Below are 18,023 nucleotides of genomic sequence, written 5' to 3'. Positions count from 1 at the left end.
ATAGGTCTTGCAATACAAGACACTATAGTGAGATGAACTGTGCCTTGTTGAACTAAACTTTAGTTTAGTATAAATAATAATAAAATCAAAGTAAAATTGGAGCCAAACTATTTTTACAGTATGTACGTTGAAAAGATACAGGAGCCAAGTTTATGTTGTTTAGTCATATATATGCCATCCAAAAAAATATATTAAAAGACTATTAATAAAGGACCACTGACAATATGATTAGACCCATACTTGCAGTTTATTGTTACATGTGTTAGGTATAGTAATCATCACATCTTACATACGCTTCCTGCAACATGATTTTGCAATAAGGTAAAGCAAAAATGCACATTCATGCTTTAATGCAAAAAATATCTTATCTGTCCTACAGTAGATAAACACACAAAGATAATTTGTAAGTTCCTACTTTGCGGCCTTTGCACTCTTTCATCACTTAATGTACATTCAAGTCTTACTAATATACACAAACAACAGTCACAGCTGGTGAACTGAACACGGGACATTTGATTATAGAAATTCTGTTTCATTATAAGGTTTTGTAAGTTACATTTTTTTTACTTACTTTAAACCAAAACTCTCCGTAAAGTCTGATGGTTAACAGCAGCTGAAATACTTAAGTCAACATTGTTCTTTTCTTTGATCTACAGTATAAAGTCTGACTCATATTTTAAATAAGTCAAAGTTTTTTTAAGTGTTGACTGTTTGCATCAAAAGTTACCAAACACAAGTCACATGTTGTAGCTTTAGAAACACAATAGCAGGAAATGGACAGAGAACTCTGTTTAGCTACAGTATTTACACCCATGATTAACACGAATACATGACACCATTAGACCACAACCAGTAGCTGATCTTATTTTACCAAGGAGGATAACATGTTTTCTGCAAACAGTAAATGGTCTAAATCAATATTTTTTGTATTGATTTATTTTTGCTGCTGATGCAATCCATTAAATGTTGTTTTACTTGGGATGTGAACTTCAATATTAACATCATGGACACCCCCCAACACAGCCTGTTGCCACCAACAAGATTTACGACCTTTTAAATATATTAAAAACACTGCTATAACTGTTAGCTTCAGAAGGCCTGTTGTTACCACCACCTCTAACAGAAGTATTGCAAGCCAAACCACTTTCAGCATCCCCACCCTGAGCATTTCCACTGGAATCTTCACTTTTTGGAACAAAACACTCCAGTAATTTGTTTTGTATCTGGGTAACAGCAGCATCATTTTGTTGATCCCTCAGTAATCCACGCACTGTCTCATGGTAGAAAACGTTGACATGCAACACAACATTAGCGTAGTGAGGCCATGTTCTCATAGATGTTGTGTACTTGACCTCCCGTGTGTGGTGCATCAACACCAGAATGACAGGTTTATCATCTGAGGACACCAAAAGAGAGGAGAGAGAATGAGATAGTTAATATGGAAAATTGTAGCTTGGAGCTTAAACAGTAAGGTTCAGTGTAGAAGGCGACTCTCAGAGACTGAACACAAATGATAATCAAAAGATATATATTTGTTGTTTAATTGTATGAATACCAAAATATTCTCTTTTCCCAACATATTAGTATGTCTCAACTTGGATTATATAAGTCAGAAAGAAACTTGTATCTCACACATTTTTTTCCCTTACCTCTAACATCAGTCATGGCTGCCTCAACATCTGATGCAACGCGTGAACTGATCGGGCAGAAGACAAAAGTGACCTTGTAATCCTGACTGCTTTCAATGAGCCGAACCTGATCCTGAACTTTCTCCATCAGCTGTTGATGTGCATCAAAGGTTTTACCGCCAACAATCATCTTGTACTCCAATGTGGCTATAGAGAGAAAAATGGATATGCAAAAATCAGATTTATTCATTTACAAGGATTTGGTGAACCTAACAGTAGAATAAAATTATTCTTAAAAAAAACTCTTGCTATGTGGTTCCTAAAAATCCTGATGAAAAAAACGTGATACAGCTTTAAAAAAAACAAAAATAACAGTGACAATGTCTCACAAGCCCTACTATCCTCACATTGAGACAGATGGAGTATAAACGTGCTTCTGGATATGGTCTGACACAGTATCCTGCAGAGTTTTACATTTTTTGAGTTATAATAGAATATGAAAGTGAATGACACCAGATTCAGTCAAACAATTGCAGTATGGTGCACCATTTGACCACTGGGGCCTGACATACCTGTACCAGGCAAAGAGTCTGTAACATAAAATGTCATAACATGTCATAAATGTTCTTACTGACTCCAAATCTTTTATTAAATCATTTCAATCAACTCCAAAATAGACCTTTGTTTTGAGTTATAATGTAATCTCAAAGTGAAAACTACTCATTAAACATGTCATGAGAGTGTGGAGTGGAAGAGAGTGAGATTCACTTCGTCTTCTTTGTACATTAGTTGGGCTATTGTAGCGCTCCATGCTGAAGATGTTTGAAGTACTTGGATCTGCAAAAGACCCTGTTAGGTACAATGACATAATGTAATTACTGACTTTAAATATTATTAAATAAACATATACAATTGATTAACCAACACCTATATATGTGAGGGTGGACAGCGGTTTACCCTGCAACCAGAAGGCCACAGTCTAATGAGATATTCTAAACTCAAGATTCGTTGACTAGCTTTTTCCAGAGCTTTTGACTTTATCAAACAGCCTTCTTCAGCCAGAAGTACAGGATCTCAGTCTTGTGATGATAACAGCTGGTCATATGTGTTGAATGGTTAGTGTTGAGTGCTCATTGGCTAGATGTTCTCACTGCAGTGAGTTTTTAGATGGCAACTGAGCAAGTTACATACTGTATGCTGGATAAGGCAGTGGCAGGATATGGTTAAAAGCTACAGAACAAAAAGCTAGTAGGTGAACCCTGAGTTTTGAATATTTTGAAACAGATGTGGGTTTCCACAGAATGAATCTCTGGGCTCAGGTTTGATCTCTGCATTTTACTATGTGTACATCAACAATACAAGTGTCCAGATAAAATATATGTCAAGGTTTTGAATCTGCTTTGAGTGTGAAGAGAAAAAAAAAGTTATTTACTTTGAGGACCTTGTGGATGGCCACCAGTTTGGCCAGTATGGAGCATCACTTGACCACTGGTGTCCGAGGTACCTGTACCTGGCAAGTCAAATGAAATGGCATCAATGCACTTACTGACTCCAAATACTACAGTATGTCATTTAAACAATCAACTCCAAAAGTGACGTTTTAACTTATAACTCAACGGCAAACTGAATACTCCTCATTAACATGTCATGAGAGTGTGAAATGGAAGAGAGTGAGATTCACCTCGTGCTCCTTGTGAAGGGCCATCAGGTTGGCCATAGGATTGCTTCACGGGATTACAGGAGGCTGACTCCTGATCTGGCGGATTTTTGCTGAATTCTTCCAGAACAGCGATGTGAGCATCAAGGAAACTCTGGACATTATTTATTTGGGTCTTAATGTCCTTCAGGATACGGAGGTAATCAACCAAGACTCCGTTGTTGGTTAGAGCAGCTGGAGAGAGAGAGAATCAGGTTGTGCGTGTGTTAGAATTTACTTCCAAGACCAAATAGCTGTCACATGTGAAAGTGAAAGAAGCAAGGCTGTACATACTCCTGAAAGATTCCTGTGGGATGAACCCTTTCAGTTCTCTTAGGATCACATCAACTGGCTTCTGAAACAAAAATATTATATTACAGCATTATTTCAATTTGACTTGTACAATTCCTAATGATATGGTTTGATCCGTGCTATTTATCTCTATTCAAATCTCTCTCTTATCACATTTCAACTTGTTACAGTAGCTCACCTGTTTTTGTATTATGTCAAAGATGGTCCTTCTCAGTTTGAAATGCTTATGTCCAGGAAACAGCTCGTGCAGTTCTTCTCGAGTCAGTGACTGGATGTCCGAGTCAGTGCGCAAATCTGTCTCTGCAACAACAGGTGTGGTGTTGGGTAAGCGTTGGGAACATTTTCGGTTTGACACATTTTAGACGTCTAAAATGTGTCAAACCGAAAATGTTCCCAGCTGTACAGTTGTTTTTTAAGTTCCCAGCGCCAATATGACAGCTTAACAGTGACCTGCTTATAAACCTGAAACCACAAACTGTAACAGTGTTTATGGCTTCTTTTTTTGCACTAATCACCCTCTCTAAAACTGCTTACTTACTTTCCAACGTTTCAGCGGCTGCTTTGTTGCTGCGCCTTATTTCACCCAATAATCGTGACATGACTTCTCCTGTAGAAAAAGGCAGAGTTATAACATGGACTTCAATATCTACTGCACTGTATCTTTTTTTTCTGTTGTTGGATTGACATGCCTTGTGAAAGATTTGGAACAAACCTGCTGTGTGGACAAGCTGAGCTCGAAGATGGAGGAAGGAAAGAGAAAGATCTTATCTGATCGAACACTAAATAGATGATTGAAGTCAATAATTTGGTAAATTAGTGTCCGCCGTTGCTGCAGTTGTAGCTGTCAAGTACCTAACCGAAATAAATAAAAAAACATTCGAGGCCGTATTTCCGCTTTACTTTCGTAAATACAGTAGTCTACGTTTACAGAGAGCAGAAAGTGAAACTTAAAGAAAGAGTTTAATCACGAGGTGACGTAGAGGGCTCTTCAAACGATCATTGGTCGCTGGAGCAGAGTGATTGTGACACAACTGTAGTCCCGCCCTGCTCACGTACCGGCTCTTAGATAAAAAATAAAACAATAAAATAATAATAATAATAATAATAATAATAATAATAATAATAATAATAATAATAATAATAATAATAATAATAATAATAAAATAAAACGCTTGTTTCTATTACATTGTATGTATTTATTACATAGGCCTATATAAACTATGTTTTCCATCGTATAGCTTATGCATGTGCTTGGTCCATAAACACAGAATCATGATACAAATCAAGACACACAATGAACTATAATGCTTTATCATCTATGTCAAACTTTATTTATAGCAGAATAAGTGTTTATTTTGCCTGCCAGATGTGACCAAGTTTTTGTTCAGTTCAGTTCCTTTGACCTCCATGATGCTGCTAAATGGAGCAGTGGTTTGTCATTATAGATCCTTCCAGCTGTGCGTCACAGCCTAAAAAGTGGCGTCATGTTTCAGTAACACAGCATGTTCAAGCCAGCAGGGAGCAGCACTGTACAGCTTTTATCACCACACTGCAACATCTTACTGTAACTTACTGTAATTCATACCACTTCAATTACATGAACACATTCTACATTTGGTAACATGATCTTCTCTGTTCTGTATGGGCGTATCAATAGTTTGGGTGCCACAGGATATCAGCAGTAAGACGTTATCTGAAGTAAGAATCAGAGGACAAAACTCAGTTTCATTTAATTCAATTAAATCCGGCAGCTGTACAGTACCTATTATGAATATAGATACTCTCAGCTCATTAAACATTATTCTGCTTTTAAAGGGTTAATGAGGATGAGAGGATGTGGTTGGGTATTAGGCCTATTGAAGCTCACCACAACTCAAACTGCTGCTATGCACAATATCATTATGATTTGAATAAAAAAAAATCTAATTCAAAATCAAGAACTTTCTTGTGCTGCATAGTCATGAATAAAGCAGACAGGTATTTTGTATGTGGAACAAAAGTTACAATCTAAGCATGTTGCCTTCTCCACAGTCTGCGTGTGTGTGTGTGTGTGTGTGTGTGTGTGTGTGTGTGTGTGTGTGTGTGTGTGTGTGTGTGTGTGTGTGTCTACAGGATTGGATAGCTATGGTGCCACCAGAAACTTTGGGAGTGACACAAACAACACGGTAGTTCAGTTTGGCTTTACACAACGTTCTCCCCTCAGACAAGCTGAAATATAAAAAAAAAAGTATGATGTGTGTTTGCCTGTGGTGTCCAGTGTCATTCAGCAGTTTGTCTGCAGGTGTCGGAAGCTCAGTCTAGTCTGGGAGCAGAAACTGTTGGCAGACAATGACAGTAGGTAAAGTGTTTTTCTTTGCCGTATGCCTTTTTGCAGAGGGCAAGACAGCTCCTGGTGGCTCTGCTTAGTCTCCTTCATGTACAACGATGGAAGAAAAGACAGTTTTGTGCGGATCTGACTGTGTAACATAGCGCTCTCTGTGTAATGACATGCAAAGTCGGTTGGAGACAGTGAAAATGTGTGACTTATCCTGCAACAGCTAAGAGAGGCAGCCGAGATGGGTTTGATATGACATTCAGTCGTTTGAAGCCAGTTCAGTGGAATCTTTGAACAGAACATTAATCATGTCAATAGAGGGATTAAAGCTTTATTTGCAATGTGTACAGCTAAAGTGTTTCGATTTTTTCAGGCTTTTTGGCTTTAAAAAATAAATAAATACAAAGTTACTTAACCGTAACATATAACTGTTGGTTTAGTGGTCTTCACCATTTTTTTACAAGCAGCGACAAACATCGGCCAGAAGATGGTAATCACATATCAGAAGTCCATCTGTTTGATTTAGAAAATGCAGGGATCTTAATAAAGAAGTTTCAGGTAGTGATTTGGCCTCCAGCCTGATCTTTAGATCATGCCAGCTCTGCAGTGCAGAGTTAAGGACAGAGCCAACAGTTAACACAAACAGATGTCTCCGTCCTACTTGCTGATCTCATTTTATCAAGATTATATTTAACATTCAGAATTTAAGATTCTGAGTAAGAGGCTAAAGATTTATTCATGGAGCAAAGTGCTTCACAGTGTGTGAGTCACTTCTCAGTGTCATGTGTTCATGACAGTGTCATGTCACTCTTATGTAGATACCTTCAAGTAAAGTGTTACCAATATTTCTAAGATGATAAAAACAAGATTGAACAAGCTTTGTCGTACGCTGCTCAAAACTTAAATTACCATCAACAAAACACCAAGATGTGTGGCAAAGAAAGTAATGTACGATCATCATTTTAACTATTCAGAAATGCACTCAGAGACTTCACCATATAGTGCGCGATTAACATTGTCAAGACTCGTATTTTGTCAAATCTGCCATGACTCTCATGAGGTGACATAAACAGTGACATACAAAGAGCAGATTCGCTGGCAAAACTCTGTTTGTTCAGTTAATATCAAAACCTCTGCTTGCATCATCTGTTCTATTGTGCAGAGTTGGTTTTGGATGCTGCAACACAAATGTAAATACCAAGCAAAATTGACACTGGCAGAAATGTTTGTGGATGAGCTTAGAATCCGACAGTATGATCAGAGGACTCCTGTGTAGTTTGGATTGAGTCACGATAACAAGATGATATACAATGTGAAGCCCCTTGTGTGCACTTCACTAACTCTACTCAGCAGCAGTGAAGTGAAAACAGCAGTATGGAGGCAAACAATGTAACAGGTGTGGGTGTTTGTCTGTAGCGGTCCCTGAGATGAAAAAGTGGAGTAGTCAAATGTTGACCTTATAATATTCCTTCAGGGAGGTGGCAACAAGTTGCAGGACAGCAAAACAACAGAAACTAAAGAAGTAGAAGATAAAATGGACCAGTTATTGAACCATGGCTACAATACCAGTTGCATGGAGGAGTTTTGTTTTACTATCATTTATTGCACAAAATCCACATAATTTGAAAGCAGACAATGAAATCCAAAAGATAATTAAAAATGTGACTTATGAATAACGCCATTCCTCTACAATTATGCAAATTAGAGATTACCTTGCGATTTCACCACACAGCTGCCAAAACAAGGTAAAATACTATCAAGCAACAATTACAGAAATCAATTCCATGTTGACCTTTGGATGTTTTACCCATGGAATGGAAAGACAAAGTCAAGTGGAGAAGAAGAAAACGAAGAAGTAATGTGAATGCATTAGGTCCTTTGATATGAACAGCAGTGAGATAAGGAAAGATGAGACGCTGCTGCTGTAAAACAGGGAACCAATGATGCAACTGATGCTCCTTCACACCAGGAGTCTCATCTTTCCCTCTTAACTCGCTCAATTATCGCAAAATGTGATTTTCTCTCATCGAGGCACAAGCAACATGTTAGATTAAAAGTCAGGGCTTTGTAGACACAAATTCACTCACACACACACACACACACACACACACACACACACACACACATACTTGCTCACAGTTACAGACATTGCCCTCAGTTATTATGCATTCATAAATCAAAAGGTTGTGACGGGAATTAATCTAAAACGATGGCGAGTGTAAGTCACCGGATGCAAATATGACAGCTTTATTAGAAAACTAGATTGCTTGAATTTGTCTGAATTAATGTGACACTTTTTTTGATTAAATAGCAACCACCCCTCCCCTCGCTAACTGAGTAGGGGCTGAAGGATGGATCAGGCAACAGCATAGAAACAGTGGAGTTTCATTCTCAACCTGTTTTTTTGTTTACTCACTTACACAATGCAGCAATACTTATTTAATTATGTTTAATTATGCATTCTTTCTGTGATCCAAACAAATTGAGAATAAGTGCTTTGAGCTTATTGCTAACATCAGAATGCCATTGTGACCATTTTACTGTAGCATGTTACAGTAGTCTGCTAACATTTGCTAATTAGCACCAGACACAAAAGCCTACAGCAGAGGCTGACAGGAATTTCATTAGTTCTGCAGGTATTTAGTCATAAGTCATAAACCAAAGTATTGGACACATTGAAAATATAAGTAGACCTGATGGTGGCGCTAGAGGAAACATCAAGGGGTCACTTACCTCCTTTCAGTGCACAATCCCCTCATGCCAATGCACGTGGGTAAAATATAAGAGGGAGGTGGCAGAGAGGATTAGAATATATATATATATATGTACTGTATATAAGGAGATGTAAGTCAAAGGTGTTATATGATATATGTAAGTCAAAGGATATACAGTATGTATTGAAGACACATGTTTGGTTTGGTTTATGATGGAAAATAGGGAGTCACTCTGCTGATCTGACTGGAGTAAAGTTATTCCACCTTTAAGAGGAGGAGGAGGAGGTTGAGGGGAGTGGAGGGTGAGCGATAACCAGCCGGCCGCAGGGAGAGAAAAGCTAAGTGGCAGCTAATGACAGAATGCAGATCACAGGCCGACGTGCACTACTACACTGTGGCCTGGAGGTTTGAGCAACAGAGTTTTGTATTCAATGCAAACAGCCTTGTGATGCCAGTGCAGGGACTGCGGGATGTGTGTGTGTGTGTGTGTGTGTGTGTGTGTGTGTGTGTGTGTGTGTGTGTGTGTGTGTGTGTGTGTGTGTTGGGAATTCTGGATGTAAGGGCTAAAGAGTGCTTTGGGAGTCGAGCCAGGAGGGATGTTGCAGCAGCCCAGGCGGGATGACTAAAGCATGAAAGGAGGGTTGGGTAGAGTCCCTTGCGACGGGGAAGGGGTGGGGGTGTGATACAGTGGATGGTGTAGACTGCAAACCTGCAGCAGCACATCTACGATAAACCAACATACAACCACCTTCTGTATTCGTCTCATATTTTCAATGGCTTAGCTGCAGCCTTTAGAACATTGAAATGCCTCTCTAGTGAATAAAATCCTTCTGCTTTCAAAAAATCCAGCGTTTGTGGAAATACTGAATATTTCAGGCTGTCGGCTGTGCACCTTTTGATGCCATATTGGAGCCACAGCATGAGCCACGTCTTCATTTATTTCAAGTAAAGGAAAATTAAAAGCAGCATTAGAGTTACAAGTCTATGTGTGGCTGCCACTTATCGTACTGTAGTAGATGTGGGATGGTAACAAAAACATCTAAAATGTTAGAAAATAAAATAATTTCTCTCTCTATGCAGTCTAAAATGTCGTGGGAGCTTCTACTGATCATTTACTCTCTTGTTGGATTCTGCTGTGTAGCTGCTTTGAGTATTGGTGCTGCAAGAGTGTGTTCAAGTGTGTGTGTGTGTGTGTGTGTGTGTGTATCCATTCCCACACTGCCATCTTCACAGCACAAGACAAGCTTCTTAAAGAAAATACACAACATCAAGCGGTAGAGAGATTTGCTTTGTGTGTGAATGTAAGTCGCTGTGTTTGTGTTTGTGCTCATGCGTTTGAATTCAGTGTGTGCCTTTACATGTCTGTATGTGTGTTTGTTGGTGTGTGCACATACTGTATGTGTCGGGGTGTATCCATATTGTGTCTTTGCACGCGTCTGTGTGGGTTGTTGTGTGTGATAGTCATGGGAGTGTGATCCTTTGGATCATGACAGCGGCATGGCGAAACAGATTACCTTTCACAGCTGCTGTGACTGAAAAAGCGCTCTCTCAGGTTGACAAACCTCACCAGCAAATTTAATATCCTTCTCATTTCACAGACAAACACTGGGAGTTGTATGGGGAGCTGAATTGAATTTGTTTGTGACTATAATGCTAAATAATTTGACAATATCTGTCTTATTATTCCATTTCTTGGAAATATAGACTACAGTGCTGTGGGCTTTGTTGTGTTTTGAAGAAAAAAAATTGCCACTACATTAAATTCAGCTGAGAGAAGATTAAAATGGATCCCCAAACTATTGATATAGCACAAGGATGTCTGGCAGGGAAATTATAATGAACTACATGGATGCTGATTATATGATACTACCAGGCAATGCCAAACCCTTCAAATTAAAATAACCACAGAAACATATGGAACAAACACTTTTTTGAAAATGCTTTATTTTGCGTGTGCAGCAGAGTCTGTGGTTTGATAGATTGTTGTATTGAGTAATATTCAGTTTAGCTCATTTTATTGAGTGATTCAGAGTTGTATTCAATGCTTTCGCATTCTGTGCTGTGATTTACTAGAAAGTTGTTTCTTATGGTGGAATAAATGACCCTTTCTCTCTGGAGTCACAGCATGGGCAAAACCAATTGCACAAAATAACCATGGGAATTTACACTTACATTAATATTAAAATTGAATTTGGGATTTCAAGAATGATATATACGGTTTTAATATGTTTGTGCAATAACCTGGTAAAGGCCATATCCAATTCTGAAAGCTCTTAGATTCCTGCTGGGAAAGAAATAACAGTAGCAGAGGTGTGCTACTGTAACATTGGCCAGCTTGTAGGCTCCTGGAAACTCATAATCCAGTCAAATGTTGGCTTTTGTGCTTGGTGCTTGATTTCTGTGTAATATTACGGTTTCAAGAATGATTAATGGTGGGGATCTGAAGATGCGTGTACAGCACAGTAAACAGCTTATTGTGGTTATGATTATTAGTCAGCGGGATCATGAGAGACATGGAGTGCTGTAAACACCGTCTGTAAACACACTCTGGACTTTTGGCAACATGAAACTCATCATGGAGTGAGTGTAATCAAAGGTTGGTGGCACTGCTGATCCTGAAATCTGTTATGTAGCTCAGCGCAAATTCTTTCAGGAAGACCTAACAAATAATCAGTCTCTCCTAAAGCAAATCAGCGCTGGAGGCATTCACCTTCTGATAAACCAATCAGGAACGGCCAAAGATTCCATAGGCCAATCACAGCGTCACAACACTTTTTTAAAAGCTGCTTCTCTCCCTGTGCTATCAGCTGTCATTTCAGGAAGGCGTCGTCCCTCCTCCTCCCTTTCCACCTCCCGTCCTAGTGATTCTCCGGCTGTTGCTCCAGTGCCTCCTCGGTCTGGTTTCCGGCCCTTCTCCATTGCCACCGGTGTCTGGATTCCATCGGGGGGTTACATCATGGTTCCCTACCCTTATATTAAATGTATTAATATAACGATGGAGTTCAATCTCCAATACACTGTACGGAATATGCTCTTGTACATTAAAACATTTTGCATATCTGCAAACAAGACTCTCCTGATTGAATTGGGGGAATTATGGGACGCCCAGGATGGAAGATATCAGACGTTAAAAAGGTTGCTGTCTCAAAACATACAGTAACTAGAGACCTGTGTGGTTTCATGATATGTCCTGTATGTAAAATAGTTTTTTTTCAAGAATGAAAAAGAAGGAGGAGGTATGCTGCTGCTGTTTGGGATACAATGTCCCCCTTACTGACAAATACATTTTGCCAATATGCACTGCACACTATAAATATGGCTTTTACTGTAGCTGCAGTCTCATCAGCTTGTGTGATCTTCTAATCAGTACGCTGGTTCTTATCCTCAGATGTTTTGGATCAACTCATGTTGTACTTGAGCATGGTGTGTGTGTGTGTGTGTGTGTGTGTGTGTGTGTGTGTGTGTGTGAGAGAGAGAGAGAGAGAGAGAGAGAGAGTGTGTGTGTGTGTGTGTGTGTGTGTGTGTGTGTGTGTGTGTGTGTGTGTGTCTTTGTCTGTGTCTGTGTCTGTGTCTGTGTCTGTGTGTGAACATGTGTGCATGTGTGCATGTGCCATACCCCTCCCGAGGTAGTTCAGTTGTGTGTAATGCACCTAGCCTGAGGGCCAGGTTTGCCAGGTTGTGTAAATAAATTAAAGCAACAAATTATGTTTAAAAGCTTCTCCCTCAGGCCAGGGAAAACTAAGATCCATTATTCATGGATTTTACTGCCGGGAATCTAAAGGCAGGTGTGTGTTTGTGTATATATATATGTGTGTGTGTGTGTGTGTGTGTGTGTGTGTGTGTGTGTGTGTGTGTGTGTGTGTGTGTGTGTGTGTGTGTGTGTGTGTGTGTGTGTGTGTGTGTGCCAGTATTTTTTTTTCAATTATTCAAAAATTAACCGCCCTTACCCCATCATATTATCTTGTTGATGAAACTGAATTACATTTTGATACCAGTAATGAAAACCACAACAAGTTTCTTCGTGGCATAAATGGAGAGATTCTTGTGCGAGAAACATTTCAAAGCTGACACAGCAGTTTTCCCTTTCATCAGCAATCACCTTTCAGTAAACAAAGGAAGACAGAATTGGGGGGGGGGGGGGAAGAGTAGAAATTATTTCTAGCAGAATATCTTTTAAAGCTTCGAGAAACCAATCATTTCTGTTAAATCTTATTTTAAGATTTTTCTGAAGGTTAAATGCTATTTGAGATGAAACGCTCTGCAGAGGAGAACTGCAGCAATTTTTTCCAGGTCAGCTGAGTTATAATTCTGGCAGCAAATCGAAGATCTCGCCCAGCATGTAGTTAGTACATCTCCAACAGGAACCTTCTTTACACATGACCACACCATACTGGCGCTCCTTTTCTCCACTGTGAGTGACGCTACTGCTGTAGATTCAATATTGAATTGAAAATATTCATATGTAAACTATCTCATGCTCACGAGAAACCAATCTGAGTACCAGTTAGAATGGCTGCCGAGGAGAAGGTATTCATCTTCCTCAAACAACAACGAAATGTACCTGATAGTGTCGTCAACAAACTTAAAGGGATACTTCACCGATTAGCATTAAGTTTTGTATCAGTAGAAACCCGGTAGTATTTTCGAATGACCGTGCTTCCCTCCCTCATGTCCCCCTGAGACTAGATTTCTCTGTATTGTGAGTCTGGAAAAAAGCCTCTGATGACGGAAAAATCATCATTTAGCGTCATCGGCGGCATTTTTGCCCAGAGGCTATGGACTACAGCCAGCTAATTCCACATGTTTTCAACCCGCCCATAGGGGGTGGAACTGTCACTACCCGATGTGAGTCGAGTGTCAGCCATCTTGAAGCTAAGCTAAGGCTCTCTCTTTTCAGCAGCAAACTTGCAATTATGTGCATTCAAACTATCGCACATGTGTACCACTGGGATACATTGGTACAGATCGGAGAATATGCAGGAAACTTTATTACAGACGGATTACTCGACACACTATGCGAGCTTCACCTGCTACGGAGACCAGCACCTCAACCTGTGGTGTTGCTCGATGCCGCTAGCCGGGGAAGGGGACATCGAAAGCCGTGTGCGAGAAAGCGGAAACGCGGAACGAGGGCAGGAGTTCGAGCTAGGTGGAAAGCTAACGCTAGTCGGCCACCTGTCCCATCCATCCTGCTTGCAAGTGTCCGCTCATTAGACAACAAACTGGACTACATCCAACTTCAACGAGACTGTTCAGAGACTGCTGTGTTTTTATTTTTGTGAAAACATGGCTGAACAACAGTGTACCGGGCTCCGCTATCCAGCTACCAGGCCTTCTAGCCTTCCGAGCAGATAGATGCTCTGCTGGGTAAGACTCATGGAGGTCGGCTGTGTAATGTGTAACACCACTTGAGCCACGGTGAAACGTTGTTTTGTGTATATGGTTGAAATGATAATAAAACACACTTGACTTGACTTGACTGCCCTACTGTCTATGTCTGTAACCGGTAGGCGTGGCATGGGAGTGGCCTCGTAGGGAAGAAGGCACGCTTTAGTGTGTAACTTTTTGATATTAATAAACGTTACATTCAAGCCATTGCCAAATGAGTTGCTACAAAGCTTGTTAAGGCTTTCAGCTCCACACAACTCAGTCTGTATTTCTCAGCATCGCTATGTTCAGAAGATTGTGGCATCCAGGGTCTTTCCCGCGCAGAAACTCGAGTGAAGATAATTACCTCTTCTAAAGAGTCCATCATGTTTTTTTAATTCTCCGTGTTCTCCTTAGCTGCTAGCAACTGCATTGAGAAGGGGTGGGGGCGCGTGCGTGATCACGTAAGGCTTGTATCATGTGGATGCGCCGACAGTGTTGTTGTGAGTACTTAGAATTCCTCATGGGGGCGACAGAAACTGCACACTATAGCTTTAAGATGATGAGGCAGCTATCGGCTGCTAACCAATTTCATGCTGTGAATGTGAAATATTAGCTACGTAGCGTTAACAGTACTTTGTTAGCATCATTTTTCTAGCCTTAGATTGTTTTTTCGTGAGCACAAGATACCTTTGCATGCTCACAAGTGCGCAACAGAAAACGAAAAACAATTCCGCATGTCTCTTTAGGGGCTCCGTAGTAAGCTATATTTCCTAAGCTTCTAGTCGAAAAAAATAGTTCTACATTTTGGGAAATATGTTTATTTGCATTTTTTGCCAAGAGTAAGTTGAGAAGATCAATTCCACTCTTGTGTATATCAGGTAAATATAAAGCTAACTGTTAGAGCAGGAAGTCTGGCTCTCTCAGCAGGTGACAAAATCTGCTGCCCAGCACCTCCAAACACATTACAACCTATTTGTTTAATCTGTGTGAAGTGTAAAAAGGCTGCAAGACTCCAGGAAGTTAATAGGCTAGCTGTTTCTCACTGCCCACAGTGTTTGTGCTAAGCTAAGCTAAGCGGCAGCTGGCAGTGGCTTCATACACACGAGAGTGCTGTCAAGTGGTATCATTCTTCTCATCTGTCTGCAAACTATTCTTAGTGATAGAATAGTGACTATTACAGTAGTCTAAACAAATGCAATACTATTCCCCATGCTACATCCTTTGTTTAATTTTGTTTATTAGATTAGATTCAACTTTATTGTCATTGTACAGAGTACAAGTACAAAGACAACGAAATGCAGTTTGCGTCTAACCAGAAGTGCAAAAAAAAGCAGAAAAGTGCAATGTGATATACAAAGTATATGCGGGCTTAGTAGGTTAATTGTCACCGGTAGGGTGACAGCCGCAGGAAAGAAGCTTCCTCTGAACCTGCTGGTACGGGTGTGGAGAGACCTGAAACGCCTCCCAGAGGGGAGTGGGGTGAACAGACTGTGGTTGGGGTGAGAACAGTCTTTGATGATGCTGCACGCCTTACGCATCGCTTGCCCTGGATTGCCTCGATGGAGGGGAGTGAGGAACCGGTAATGCGTTGCGTTTTCACCACCCTCTGCAGTGCTTTCCGGTCATGGGCAGAGCAGTTGCCATATGCAATCAAACCACACAATTTAATTAAAAATGATTCATAATTTTGTGCTAAATCATCGTCTGGATGCTGTTCAGCTCACAGACAACCCATTACCTGAGTGAAAGCGGCGTTCATTTGCCGTTCATTTACTTAAACATTGATGAGACGCCGTGTATTGGAGAGGATGCTGTGTTTGGTTTGACGAATCTTGGCCCATTTCATTAACATCTCCACTGAGAAGAATAACCTGAACAGTCATGGAGATTTTCTGCTACACTAATATGTTCACTAAAATATGGTTAAAATCCATTCAAGCTGTAATAAAGTTATGATTTCATTATGATTTCATTACACCTGAAACACGTTCCCAGAATGGTGGCAAGCCTCCTCATTTTAATTGAACGTGAATGTTTCCTATTTACATTTAGTAAATTATACAAATGTTTGCATTTAAGGCTGCAGACAAAGATAATGATGATCAGAAATGAAGAGGCAGATGCAGAAATATATTTGTTTAGGAAATTACGACAATTTACTACAGTCTGCATGGATATAAAACATATGACCAGTTGACTAGCATTAAACAAACTACCCAAAAGATGTAACATTACAACAGTGAAGTACTGCTTGCATGGTAATACATCAATAATAATGATTAAATAATATAATAATATAACACCGAGCTGGAGCATTCTGCATGAATATTGTACTTTTGCTATTTAAAGCATATTTTTATGATACATCTGTACTTTTACCTGAGTAAAATATTTAATGCAGAACTTTTGCTTCTTCATAGTATTACTATTGCCTGTTTTTCCACTGGATTGCTAAGGTTATATGTGGTTACAGTATGTGAGGTTATCCAGGGGTGTTCATATATCTTGGTGGTGATCTCATGCTCAGGCTTACAGTCCATTTTTATTATGTTCTCACCTCCTTTATTTAGTCCTGTTTTCTTTTAACTACGTTTCACTGTCCTCTTTATCTCAAAATTAATTTGCAGTTCTGTGTTTTCTCTCTGTCGCCCACCGTCATCTTCTTCTAATGTTCTAGCTCCCTACTAGGGGTGTAACGGTACGCAAAAAGCATGGTTCGGTACATACCTCGGTTTTAAAGTCACGGTTCGGTTAATTTTCGGTACAGTAAGGGAAAGAAATGCAAACATTAAACTGCAGGTTGTTTATTACTATAAACTTTTTTTTAACAATTTGTTTACACTTTTTAAAACACTTTTTAATAAAATATAATAAATAAAATATATATAAAATAAAAAAAGAATAAGAAAAATACTGCTGCAAAGTTCTCCACTAAATAAAATACTCTCAGTCTCAAACCAATATCACATAATAAAATATAATGAAAAATATAAATAAATAACTATGGATTACAGTGCAGCATTATCAATCCCAGCTTGTCAACAACCGAGTATGGTCGTAGATCAGCTGCTATAAAAACACCAATTGCTTTCGTTATTGCGTTGGCCCGATCGGAATTACCAGCAAAGGTCTGTTTAAATGCCAACGGGAGCTGCGTTTGAATTACGGTCATTTTTTTCCTTGTAGTAGTGATGCCTTTTCAAGTGCGTTAGCAACGTCGGCACACTGCTTTCGTCTTATTGACTAGTCTTTGTCCGTTGACGTATTTCACTGGGAAACCGAAGTGTTCCCAAACAGGAGACCTTAATGATATGGGTGGCTCTTCCAGCTCCGGCTTGTCCATACTGTCTATGGGCTTGTCTGCATTGGCCATGACGCTAGCTAGCGAGAGGCTGGGCTAAAGCGTGCCGTGTATGTTGTTGTACAGCACGCGGTGTGTGATTTTTATTTTTTTCCCCAAACCACTTCAGCGGAAATCCCGCCCTGCAGTCGATTTCATTGGTTTAGGTTACAGTGACGGCGGGTAGGTTTAGAGATCAGTGTTTGGTGTAGGCAATCTGTACAGTGATTGACATATTGACATGACCAATGAAAACTTTAGAATCAGCTGCAGGTCGGGATTTGCGCTGAACGCGGAGACTTAATATGTTCGTGTGGAAACATGAAAATTGACCTATGTTCCGCACACAAAAGATTGCGTTCAGCCGTTCGGTGCACACGTGCACCGTACCGAAAGCCCTGTACCGAAACGGTCCGGTACGAATACACGTACCGTTACACCCCTACTCCCTGCTCTCCGAGGCCGGAGGGGGTCACTGCAAGGGGAGTTGATCCTCATCTCCTCCTGGCATAACCGTTTGTCTTTCTTCCTGGAAGGTTCTTGCTGTTACTGTGCCTCATCCCTTGCCTGGTGTCAACTTGGGAGCTTGTTAGTCATTGGTCATCTCCAATTCAGACCACCTCGTGTGCAGACAGATAGAAAGACTGGA

At 40.0% G+C, this 18,023-nt stretch overlaps 1 protein-coding gene across 7 annotated transcripts; it reads right to left on the bottom strand.

Moving 5' to 3' along the window:
- Positions 1-228: 228 nt before the first annotated feature.
- On the bottom strand, positions 229-4,596 carry LOC116066319. Of its 7 annotated transcripts, none has more exons than XM_031322313.2 (9): positions 4,326-4,596; positions 4,175-4,243; positions 3,815-3,936; positions 3,619-3,679; positions 3,310-3,519; positions 3,061-3,138; positions 2,397-2,477; positions 1,650-1,835; positions 229-1,396 (listed from the first exon to the last, which is right to left on the bottom strand). In XM_031322313.2, exons 2-9 carry the CDS (start codon positions 4,233-4,235, stop codon positions 1,044-1,046), a joined length of 1,152 nt encoding a protein of 383 aa, XP_031178173.1. In that variant the 5' UTR covers positions 4,236-4,243; positions 4,326-4,596; the 3' UTR covers positions 229-1,043. The 7 variants fall into 7 exon arrangements, with proteins under 7 accessions (XP_031178173.1, XP_031178172.1, XP_035851455.1 ...); XM_031322312.2 differs by having other exon boundaries at positions 4,349-4,596; XM_035995562.1 differs by lacking the exon at positions 2,397-2,477 and having other exon boundaries at positions 3,061-3,132; positions 4,349-4,596.
- Positions 4,597-18,023: the final 13,427 nt, after the last annotated feature.

This window comes from Sander lucioperca, chromosome 19, assembly GCF_008315115.2.
Source record: "Sander lucioperca isolate FBNREF2018 chromosome 19, SLUC_FBN_1.2, whole genome shotgun sequence".
Lineage (NCBI taxonomy): Eukaryota > Metazoa > Chordata > Actinopteri > Perciformes > Percidae > Sander > Sander lucioperca.
Note: the sequence above shows the minus strand (reverse complement) of the source record. Positions and strands in the feature narration are given on the sequence as shown.